The sequence below is a fragment of the Chondrus crispus genome, genomic scaffold (genome assembly GCF_000350225.1).
Source record: "Chondrus crispus Stackhouse genomic scaffold, scaffold_198, whole genome shotgun sequence".
NCBI lineage: Eukaryota > Rhodophyta > Florideophyceae > Gigartinales > Gigartinaceae > Chondrus > Chondrus crispus.
The window spans coordinates 96,903-108,524 of NW_005179070.1; the positions used below are offsets into that span (position 1 = coordinate 96,903).

Below are 11,622 nucleotides of genomic sequence, written 5' to 3' on the forward strand. Positions count from 1 at the left end.
CCGGTTTCTGCACAACGCTACCACGCTGTACGCAGGCTTGGCTCCCGCGTGCGTCGCCGTGAGACACGCGTTCGGCCTCAACCTCCATGTTTCACTAAGCCGCGACGCGCCATCGCGCGCCGCACGCTCTCCATCCTCGTCGTCTGCGGCGTACTCTACTCCAGCGTCGTTTTCCCTCGCGCGCATCATACAACATCCCCCCGCCCCCGCAACCTCACCGCCGCCCCATCCCCTACCGGCCACCACCCGGCTACTATCCCTCCCACGCGCGTGGTCACCCGCCGTCCAAACACCGTCCTAGTCGCCATCGGACTTGGTTGGAAGGAGGCGTAGTTTGAGGAGCTGGCGAAAGGCTTGCTTTGTCAGTGCCGGGCGGGGGCGTTGGGCGGTAGAGGTGAGCACGATAGTTGCCAAGATGGCGAGTACAAGCGCCAGGTTGGGATGCGGTGGGATCATGTTTTCGAAGCGTCCATGTCGGAGCAATGGCCGGCTTGTTTCCTGAGGATGAAGCGGGTGGATAGAATCATGCGGATGGATGCGGGGCCGGTAGAGGGGAGGGGAGAGGTTCGGAGGGAGCTGCGGGGCGCGGGTGTGAGGGGTCTGTTAAACCATTGGGTTGGCGGGAGCGGGAGCGGGAGCGGGAGCGGACACATTTGAGACAGAACGAGACTGTCTCTCATGGTGCGGTTGGGCATCTCAAGTCACTGTACGGCACTTGCAGTCGTGCACGAAATAGGTGAACAATGGTGACTTTACGCAAGAAGAAATGAATTAGTGACTTTTGCGCAAGAAGAAACGCAGAGGCCAAGGAGACCTTGAGTTAAAATTTAGGAGGAAAGCGGCACTTTATCATCTGAGAGCCACGAAAATTGGGCAAAGTATGAATAAGTGCTGCATACGATGTAGACAAAAGTTACAAAACCGACCCAGTTACGATGTAGGCAAAAGTTACAAAACCGACCCAGTTACGGGATCAACCCCTGCTTATTGAGGGCCGTTCTACGGACACACATATCCGGAAATTAGTGATTTGGAAATTCGAGGTACCCAATGAGGGATTAGCACTTGTTGTAATGTATTTTCCAGTTTCCCTTTCTGCCTGGAGCGTGTATACTTTCCCCGACATGTCAAGAAACTCACCAACAGCTAACGTGCCATCATTCCCGACACGCCCACACATCAACCAACCGCCAACGTGCCCTCTTCCTTTTCTTTCCTTCCTTCCTAGAGCTCGCATCCAGTCCCCCGACACGCCCACACCCCCCAAACCGCCAACGTGCCATATCGTGTGTTTTCCCTGGCAGCATGCGTTGACTCCACCGACACGCACACCGACCTGCCAACGGCCAACGTGCCGTCTCCTGTGTCCTCCCTGGCTGCCGGAATCCCGCATCTCTCACCCCTGACACGCCCACACTCCCCAAACCGCCAACGTGCCATCTCGTGTGTCCTCCCTGGCAGCTTGCGTTGACTCCATCGATACACACACCGACCCACCAACCGCCAACGTGCCGTCTCCTGTGTCTTCCCTGGCTGCCGGAAGCCCGCATCTATCACCCCTGACACGCCACACCCCCCAAATCTCGAAAGTGCCATCTCGCGTGGCCTCCCTGTCAGCTTGCGTTCACTCCCCTGAAACGCACACTGACCCACCAACCGCTAAAGTGCCGTCTCCTGTGTCCTGTCTGCCTGCTAGGAGCCCGCAACTATCACCCCTGACACGCCCAAACCCCCAAAGTTCCACCTCGTGTGTCCTCTCTGGAAGCTGGCATCCACTTCCCGACACGCAAACCCACCCACCAACCGCCAACGTGCCGTCTCCTGTGTCCTCCCTGGCTGCCGACGTGCCATCTCCTTTGTCCTCTGCTGGCTTCTCGGAGCCGGCATCCACTCCCTAACACTGCAACAAACGCACTAGCCCCAAAACTGAGACTCCGCCGTGAAATTTGAAAGCACGGAAACACCAGCTTTCCTCGAAACCATGGCGACAGTCATTCCCCCAATCGATCCACCCTTCGCAACAATCGACCCTGTGCGACATTTCCTGCTGCAAGGTGCAGATGGAAACGAGACATCACAGGCAGAAAGGGACAGAGTGTATCAGCTGGGAATAGATCGCGTTCCATCCGATCTACAACAAGCCCATGACTCGATTAGGATTGCTTGTCTGGACAATAATGTCCTCAAAGCCTGTCTAAAAATTATCAACGTCACCGGAGCACAAAACACCAAAGTGTCGATTAAGGGAAAGGTGTTGGCAGCTAAGATGGTTCAAAGGAAGATATCAATATCCGAAATTCTTCCATGCGTCGATAACGGCCAAACCCAATCCGACGCCGATAGTACCTACTGCCGACTACGAGCACTGCCATCTACGGCGGTCAAAATCATCCGCAATCGCGCGGGGGAAGACGAACTGCAGTGGGTGAGAGGAGATAAGCCTCGTTTTGAGGGATCTGAGGTCATTGTCGGGGAACCAAATCTCGAGATAACGCAGGAAAGCTTCGACGAAACACAGAGGCAACCAAATTTCGAGGCAAACGAGTACTGCAGGTTGTTGCATGTGTTGGCAGACAGTCGTATGCTGGTCGCTAGAGCTCAAATGATGGAGCCCCGATCCCGTGACGAGCTCGATGGAGAGTTCATTGATCCTTGGTCAGACTACATACCACCGATGTACAATGACGTAAATTTTAAACCGGAACCCTGTTCATCAGTGTGTGGTGGGGTTACACGGGACGACATAATATCGATCGATCCAGGACAACGGAAGTACGAGCGACTGGCGGGGACATTGAAGCGGAAATTTGGAGAATTCAAGTCTCTTTATGGAACTGCGGTGACCCGGTTTGAAGCATCGGGACAGGGAGACCCAGATGGATTCGCGCTCTACGCATATGGCAAAGTGCATCTGATGTACGCTTTTTGCTTTCTCGAGCGTCATCCGTTTCTACAACCTCTAGCCACGAGGGTTCTACAGAGTGATGCACAGAGGGAGGAGGGGGTTGGAGAGGGGGTCGGTCCTGCAGACTTTTCTGCACCTATGGGAAGCAGAGGGGTGTCGCCCGGGCACAGAAAAAAGCGCACGAGATCAGTATTAGGGGAATGGAGTCATTGTCGTCGCCTTTACAGCCGATGTCGCAGGTGGTTGCGCGCGCGACAGAAGAGACCGAAAGGGATAAAGCGCAGTACGAGGCTTTCGAGGCGAAAGGCAGGTCGACAAAGCAGCTACTGTCTGCCATCAATGAGGCGAAAGATATGATGGAAAAGTCTGAGACAACGGAGGAGCGGGAGGTTTACGAAAGAGTTGTGCAGGGTCTGATGCAGAATCTTACTTCACAAGTGTGATGAGATTTCTTAGCGATCGCGAGGTCTAGGCCGTATGTACCCACAGTCAAACAACCTTTGTGCAACGCGTTGGCGCAGGTCAGTTTCCTCCCTATCCTTTCGCCTATTACGAGTTACGTATTGTTCATTGTGTAGTAAATTCTGCGTCCAAACTACAGGGGAACCACTTGTACTGTTATCCTCGTGTGTTGGTATCTCCTCAAAGCATTCGTCGGCCTTCCGATCTGTAATAAAGTTGTGTAGTTCGCAGCACACCATTATGATGAGAGTACATTTGGATAGTCGATACCTGAGCGGTGACCACAAAATTCCAAAGCGCATGACGAGTATTCCGAAGGCTTGTTCCACTGTTACCCTACATGACGAAAGGTAGTAATTAAAACCACTCTTCCACTGAGGTATATTTTTACTACTGTATGGCGTTAGGATATGACCTCCATTTCCATAGGCATCGTCCGCTGCAATGCATGCCCACGGCGGAAGGGTTTCGCTTTGTAAAATGTCGTAAAGTAGTGTAGCTTGGAATGCTGTGGAATCATGCGTGCTCCCAGCGTGCCTTGCAGAAACAAACACAAATTTGTAGTCAGCAGTAACTGCGGCCTGGATGCAAAGTGCATAAAAGCGCTTACGATTGTAGTACTTACGGGGGTCAGGAGTATCGGAAAGGCTGGGTTGTTTAATCGCTATAGCGATTCCATCAAGCGCGGCAACAGTTCCATGCAGCGGGCTTCGTCTGAGCGATTGAAACAATGAAGCACTTTCATTACACTCAACCTCAGTTGTAGGGAACCTCATGCGCGGTAACGATTTATCCAAAGCGGTCAAAGTCTGGTCAAAAATGGGGTACGTAGTGGCACTTGATATGCCGTAAGGCCATCCCACATCCAAATAGCTAGCCCCTGCTAACAGCCTTAAAGTGACACAAAGCATCACGCGAGGCGTCACCGTTGCAGCTACTGGTGCATGTAGCATAACCCCCCCCCTGGGAGTTTAAATTAGATTAGATCAAGAACTACATCAGCTACTGTAGAGCGTCGAGCTCTACAGTACCACCGCGCGTGTCCACGTGTACACCACGGGGACCAGGGACATGCGCATACACGTGCACACGGGTACAGCGCGCGAACGAAGCGCGCACGCACCACGGGTGATACCTGTACTGTCAGCCTCGACATAGCTGACAGTATTACAGTGCAGGCCGACCTGCACTACAGTAGCCCACTACAGTACCACGGTACTGTAGTGTTATGATAGAGTGTTTTGTATATTAAATATGGAGCGGACCGACGGCGGCGGAAGGGGACAAGCACGGGCTTGTCCTCAACCGACCGCCAAGGTCAGTGCACCCAGCTTATTCTAAACGTCGCCTTCGCTCTTCGCGCGCGTTTAGTCGGAGCCGAGCCGGAGTGGACGCGCAGCACGCGAGCGAGCACGGAACCGCCTCCGCCCGTCAGCACTGGTACGTCACCCAGTGCTGCTCCGGGGCGTCGAGGCGTCGATCCGCTCGTGCGTGCGCGCGTCCCTGCTCGCTCCCGCTCTACCACCGCTACCAGGGCCCGAGCCCGGTTCCGTAGCTGGTTGGCCCGCTTCACCCCTTCTCCGAACCGGGGTCTACAGGTCGAACTGCGCATACACCTCCAGTCGTCTGGGGATGTTTATGCTACAGTGGTCTCCCGACCTAGAAGACCCCGAGATCTTTCCGAGAAGACTTTCTTTTTCTTCCGCGTCCGTACGCGTTGAGATGAGTCAAGAATACGCCACCTCGATCCGGTCCGAACCGGCGGATCCGAGGGCGGCCGCTTTGCACGCACCATCCCCGCCGTTCGGCGACGGCGACGCTGGTCTCCGAGACCGCGAACCGTCGCCCGAGTCCCCCGAAGGACAAGCGGCTGCGATGTTCGATCGCATAGCTGACTACATCGAGGAAGTCCGTACTTCACTCCGTATAGACGTGACGGACGCCGTCTACTCGCGATGTATGGACGAGCTTCGCTCCCTACGTGAAGGGAGGTTCGATCGAGCCAGCCAGTCCTTGGAGAATCTCCGAGCACTAGTCGACGAGTTACACTCGCGACTGGTGCTCGTCGAAGACTCACGCCTCGCACAGCCCGTACTGCACGGGCAAGGTCGCCCCACGAGGCCGACCTCGACGAGACGTCCCGACGATCGACCGTCCCCGTCAGCAGAGCAGTTGGGTGCGTTCGCGCACCTCTCCGCCGAGCTCAACGCTACGCGACAGCGTGCTCGTGACATGGAACGGACCATGGCCGCAAGGCTGCCCGGTGCCCCCACGAGAGGGCCCGGTGGTGCCGTACCTCCGAGCGCCGTCGCTCCGGAAGGTTGGCGTCCGACTGGCGCCGACGCCAGTCGGACTGCGGAAGGAAACCGTCCTCCGATGGGCGCGAATCTCGCGTCCGAGACCCAAGCATTGCCGCCTATCCCCGTAAGTAGGCGGCAGATGGACCGCGTATCGTACGCGGACGAACAGGACCGTGGAGGAGCCGCCCGCGGATCCGGAGAACCGATGTTCTCCGTCGATCCCCGCTGGGGCGGCTACCCGCCGGCGAGTTATGCCGAGCATCCAGGTCCGGTGGACGTCCGTACGCTACCGGTTACCTCCTTCGGCACGCTAGGTCCCACCGAGCCCGGGCTCGAGCCGGTGCATACGATGATCCAAGAGTTCAGCGCCGTCGCTGACTATCGTATGTACCGCTTGGATAACACCTCGAGGCTCGTCACCTCGGGTGACGCGGGACGGATTGCGAAGTACGTCCAACGCTGCCGTGGGATCCGTCCCACGATGAAGAGCTTTGACGGTACGGACCCGATCCAGCTCCTACCGTTCTTGAAGGATATTCGGATAACCTTCAACTCGCAACACCTGACCGAAGGTGTTGCCGTGAGAGTCCTCGCGCACTTCTTAGAGCGCGACGCGGAGCGCCTGTATACGAGTAATACGATGCGTGGCCTCCGCGCCGGCCAACTACACGACGACGTGAGTTGGCCGGGACTCGTGAACCAGTTCCTGAAACGCTACCTAACCGACGACGTGTTAGGTGAAGCGTACGACGCTGTCGCGACGGCGCGACAACAATCTCATGAAACGGAGAGCACGTTCGCGGACCGGCTCGAAACGGCCGCGTTCCGGTGCACGGAAGTGTTCTCCGAACAGTCCCTCGCGCATTACTTCGTGCGGGGACTCGCTCCGGCGACCCGTGCCGCAGTTTCCGAGACAGTGCAGCGGCTGCCGAGCCGCCAGAAGACCGATCTTCCGACCATCCGCCGTATCGCAACGGCGGAAGGAACCACTTACCGCGCTCGACGTGGTTTACCTCTGCCGGATTCGAAACCGGCAGGGAGGGCTGGCAGGACTACGAAGTCCGCCGCAACAAGTTCGCCCGCCTCTACCCTCCATGTCGGGGAGGATGAGTGGCAGGCCGACCCTGTCCTCATTACGCAGGGAGCAGGGCCAGTAGGGGGTCGATCCCCTCCACCGATGTCGACCGGAACGACGTCGAGCTACGCGACCGCGTTCGCGGCCACTCCAAGAGCACCCAGGGGTACGGACCCCCGGGTCGCTGAGCTCGACATCTCAAACCGAGATACCGGAGGTGAAGCCCCTCGCGTGCCCCTCCTCACCGACGAGGAGGCTCGTCACGCGGCGACCTTCGCCTCAACGGACGGCAGCGCGTACGTGTGCTGGCTATGTCGTACGTACGGACACGCCATGTACGCCTGCCCGTTCCTGTCGCCGGAACAACGAATGTTCACGGCGTACAGGAACTACCGGTACCAGATGGAGACGCGCCCCGGGGCACGCAATCTACTCCGGCAAGCGGTCGGCGAGGGTCGTCCCCCGCGTCAAGGCTTCCCGAATCGGTCGGGTGGGGGCGCTCGATTCGCCCCCTGTGGAGGCGGGTATCGTCGTACCGAACTCGATCGTCGCGATCGGCCCGACTACCGCCAGGCCGACACAAGGTACCCCCGCCAAGGAGGGAGAGGGGACCGAGACCGTTCTCGGTTACCCCAACAGGTACAGAATGCGATAATGTACCTGCAAGACTGGGTAGAGGATCCGTACCCCCTACCCGCGGAGGGTCACGAAGGAGAGCCGACTCGCTTCGTCCTCCATATCCTGCGACGGCCGGACGCCGCAGGTCAAGGCCCGGAAGTACCCGAGTACTTCGCCAAGGCTGCCGAGCCGCCCGGGAGGAATAGTCCCGACCCACGTGGTCGGCCACCCGGAGAAGACCTGACCGACGATAGCCAGGGGGGTAGCTCCGATAGCACCGGTAGTTCGAAAAAAGGGTAAAGACGGTTACGTACACGCGGTCGCGTGAGCCGTCTTTTCCCTATGAACTAGACCGGTCCCCGCGTGCTGGCCAAGGACACCGGGGGTATTGTCCGATAATACATCCCCCGCTATCGGAGTCGAGCACGGGGACTCCAGCAATGTCGACATTGCAGGAGAAACCCAACACCGAGACCCACGTAGACCCGATGTTGGAAGAAGGCACCACAGGGACATCCGTCGTCCCAGTGAAGCGCAACGAGCGAGACGCGGTTAACGCCGACCGACACGAGTCGGTCGACCTCCTGACCCCGGTGAGCCCAAGGTCGCCGACAAAATGTCCGCCTCGTACGGACGCCAGCACCTGGACGGGCGTCAGTGAGAGGCGAACGTCCCCCGGCTCGAGCCGAAGGAAACGCAAGAGGGGCCAATGCCGAAGTCGAAGGCCCCGGCGGAACGACCTCACCGATAAGGTCGCGCCCAAGGTGGTCGATGGCCTCGTATGCCTCATGACGTCGAAAATATATAACGTCTTGGGCTCCGTGGCCACCGAAGGCAACGCGTTTAAGCCCCACACGATCGCCGTCGACACGTGCTCGGGCTACAACTTGGTGAGGAAGGCCGACCTCCCTCCCGACTGGGCCCGCTACGTAATACGGGGCGCGCCATTACCACGCCTGGCTGGCGCGAACAGTAACCCGCTTCGACTTACGGCGGTCGTTCGCCTCGCGGTCCGGCTGCGGAACACGACGTTCCGCATACCTTTCGTAGTGGCCGAACAACTCGCTGTTCCCGTTCTACTTGGGACCGCGTTCATCGATGCCCACGTACGCAGCATCGACATCGACGGACAGAAGCTCGAACTTCGTCACGGTGGCTCGGTAGCCATCGTTAATGGGAAGGGGGAACCGACTCCCCCTACCAGGCGACATGGTCGCCAAACGAGTCGTCCGGAGGTACGCGAGGAGGCCCCGCAGGCGATCCGAATCGCCCGCTGGGCTACCATCCCCGCGATGTCGCAAGCCCGTGTGCGTGTGACAACCGCGGGGAGGGGTCTCGTGTTCCTGGAGCCCAAGCCCTCACTCCAACACCGGCATGGAGTGAGGCTGACGAATGGCGTCGCGGAAGTCCTGCCGAACCAGACATTCGAAGTCATCGTCGCGAACTTCTCGCGACGGGAGAGGCGGCTTCCGAAGCACACCGTCGTGGGATACGCGAAGCGCAACCCCCTCGCGATCCTCACGCCCGAACGTCGAGTCGCTGAGGGGGTCGCGCTCGCGTTACACCTGACCGACTTCACCGATCAAGTCGGAGAGGTCGGAGCTGGCCGATCCAGCTCCGACGAGAACGCAACCGCGGGGAGTGAAGGGGTTGACCCGGACGAACGGACACCTATACCCCAACCGACGGCGGGGGGTACTGTACCCCCCCAGCAGAAGGATCCCAAAAATCCATCGATGGATTGGGAAAAAGAGATTGACTTGTCATACATCGACGATGACAAGCTCCGTGGCCACGTGCTCGAAATGCTCCGTAAGCACTCGAGTTTGTGGAGCGGTGCGCTCGGAACGATCCAAGCCACAGAGCACCGCATTCCCCTCGAACCGGGAACGAAACCAATTCGTTCTATGCCCTATCGAAAGGGCCCGGCCATGCGCGAAATGGTCGCGAAGGAGGTCAACAAGATGTTGAACGCAGGGGTTATCGAGCCCGCGAGCACCGAGTGGGCGTCCCCGGTGGTGCTCGTACCGAAGAAAGACGGCTCTCTTCGGTTCTGCGTGGACTACCGGCGTCTCAACGCGAAGACAGCAGCGGATTCGTATCCGCTGCCGCGTATGGACGACTGCATCGACTCGTTAGGAGATGCAGCCGTCTTTACGACGCTGGACTGCAATTCCGGTTATTGGCAGATCCCAGTCGCTCCGGAGGACCGGGATAAGACTACCTTCACGACACATATGGGTACGTACCGCCATTTGCGCATGCCGTTTGGATTAAAAGGGGCACCGGCCACCTTCCAACGTGCCCTCGATATCATCCTCTCCGGAGTCCGCTGGCAAATATGCCTCGTCTATCTCGATGACGTTATCGTGTTCTCGCGTACGGACGCGGAACACGCAAGGCATCTCGATACCGTCTTGAGCTTGTTGCGGAGTGCCGGCATCTCCCTCAAGCTCAAGAAGTGCAGCTTCTTCCGTCCCAAGGTGCATTACCTGGGGCACGTGATATCCCCAGGTAAGCTGAGCGTTTCGGATACGGCCTCCGACGCCTTCCGAACGTTCACGTTCCCGAGGACGCTGACGCAGGTGCGCTCGTTCCTCGGGGCGTGTAACGTGTATCGTCGCTTCGTCAAGGGCTTCTCGAAGATTGCCCGTCCGTTAACCGATATAACGCGCAAGGACTCGGATCACGATTTCGATAACCCAACGGAAGTTCAGCTTCAGGCTTTCGAAAGCCTGAAGGCTGCGATGATCTCCCCGCCGATCCTCGCGCTACCACGGTACGGCCGACCGTACCTGTTGGACACTGACGCCAGTGCATATCAACTCGGGTGCACCCTCCTACAGGAGCACGACGAGCCAAACGATTGGCGCCCCGTTGGGTACTGGTCGTACTCTCTAAGCGATAGCGAACGGAACTACAGCGCTACGGAGCGTGAGTGCTTCGCCGTGGTGTGGGCCGTCCGCACACTGCGGCCGTATATCGAAGGAACCAAGTTCACCGTCCGGACGGATCACGACGCCCTCCGATGGCTCATGTCGCTCACGGAGAGCTCAGGAAGACTCACGCGGTGGCGGCTACGTCTGGCTGAATACGATTTCACCATTCAGTACCGCCCTGGGCGCGTGCATCAGGTGCCCGATGCCCTGTCACGACTCGTGTCGCCGAAGGTCGCCGATGACCCTCGCCCCACCGTCGAGGTGGATGACGACATTCCCACCTTCGACGGGGGTACGACCGTTCGAGACGTATCGAACGAGCTCGCGGACCACGCTTGTACCGCGAGCTGCGATCATCAGGCGATCCATGTCTTCGTAACGACACGGAACCAAGCCGAAGCCCGAACAAGGTCGCGCGTACGGACGCGCGACGAACTGCGAGGTGACGACGAAGCCCCCGGTCCTCAAGGACCCAATTCGTTTTGGGAGGAGAACGACGAGTTCGACGCCGCCGATATCCAGCGCGCCGAAGACCCCGAGGCTGGCGCGCTCGACTCCCCGGTCGCCCCACCGCAGGACGACCTTCCGGCCTCTCTTACGATAGAGGAGATAGCCGAGGAGCAACGCGTGGATGACTTCTGCCAAACCGTTTTGGCACGACAGTCAGAGTCCCGGGACTCCGCGTTCTTCGAGGACCACCAAGGGGTGCTCAAACGGAGACACCCCTTCGACCCTGATATCGTTCAGGTGGTGGTACCTCGGACGCTCCGCGCCAGGCTCCTCCGCCTGTGCCACAACCCGGCCATCGCGGGGCACCCGGGCCAGAACCGTATGTACTACGCACTTCGACGCGAGTACTACTGGCCCCACCTGGCTGCAGACGTCGCAGCCACGGTGCGAGGGTGTCGAACCTGCGCGATGAACCGGGTGAAGCTGAGGAAACATCTCAACCGATTGAGATTGTTTCCAGCTAAGAGGCCTCTCGAGAGCCTCGCCATCGACATCTTGGGGCCGCTCCCCAAGACGAAGACAGGAAAACGATTCCTGCTCGTGACTACGGACCGTTTTAGTAAGCTAACACAAGTCGTTGCGCTCCGCACGATAACAGCGCACACGGTCGCAGTTGCGTTCTGCGACTCGTGGGTGTTCAAGTATGGCGTCCCTCGCACGTTGCTTTCGGACAACGGCCCTCAGTTTAATGCCAAGTTCTTCCACAGCACGTGCCGTGTTCTGGGGATAACGAATTTGTACACTTCGGCGTACCATCCCCAGACGAACGGGCAAGTCGAGCGATATAACCGAACAATCGCCTCGATGCTGCGG

At 58.6% G+C, this 11,622-nt stretch overlaps 3 protein-coding genes; 1 reads left to right on the forward strand and 2 right to left on the reverse strand.

Moving 5' to 3' along the window:
• Positions 1-1,157: 1,157 nt before the first annotated feature.
• On the reverse strand, positions 1,158-1,283 carry CHC_T00003577001 (hypothetical protein). The gene has a single exon (XM_005714912.1). The coding sequence runs from the start codon at positions 1,281-1,283 to the stop codon at positions 1,158-1,160; it is 126 nt and encodes a 41-aa protein (XP_005714969.1).
• Positions 1,284-1,894: 611 nt separating this feature from the next.
• Positions 1,895-2,041, reverse strand: CHC_T00003578001 (hypothetical protein). The gene has a single exon (XM_005714913.1). The coding sequence runs from the start codon at positions 2,039-2,041 to the stop codon at positions 1,895-1,897; it is 147 nt and encodes a 48-aa protein (XP_005714970.1).
• Positions 2,042-2,266: 225 nt separating this feature from the next.
• On the forward strand, positions 2,267-3,616 carry CHC_T00003579001 (hypothetical protein). XM_005714914.1 is given in 2 exon segments: positions 2,267-3,262; positions 3,263-3,616. The coding sequence occupies 1 exon segment, from the start codon at positions 2,267-2,269 to the stop codon at positions 3,260-3,262; it is 996 nt and encodes a 331-aa protein (XP_005714971.1). The 3' UTR covers positions 3,263-3,616.
• The last annotated feature ends 8,006 nt before the right edge of the window (positions 3,617-11,622 follow it).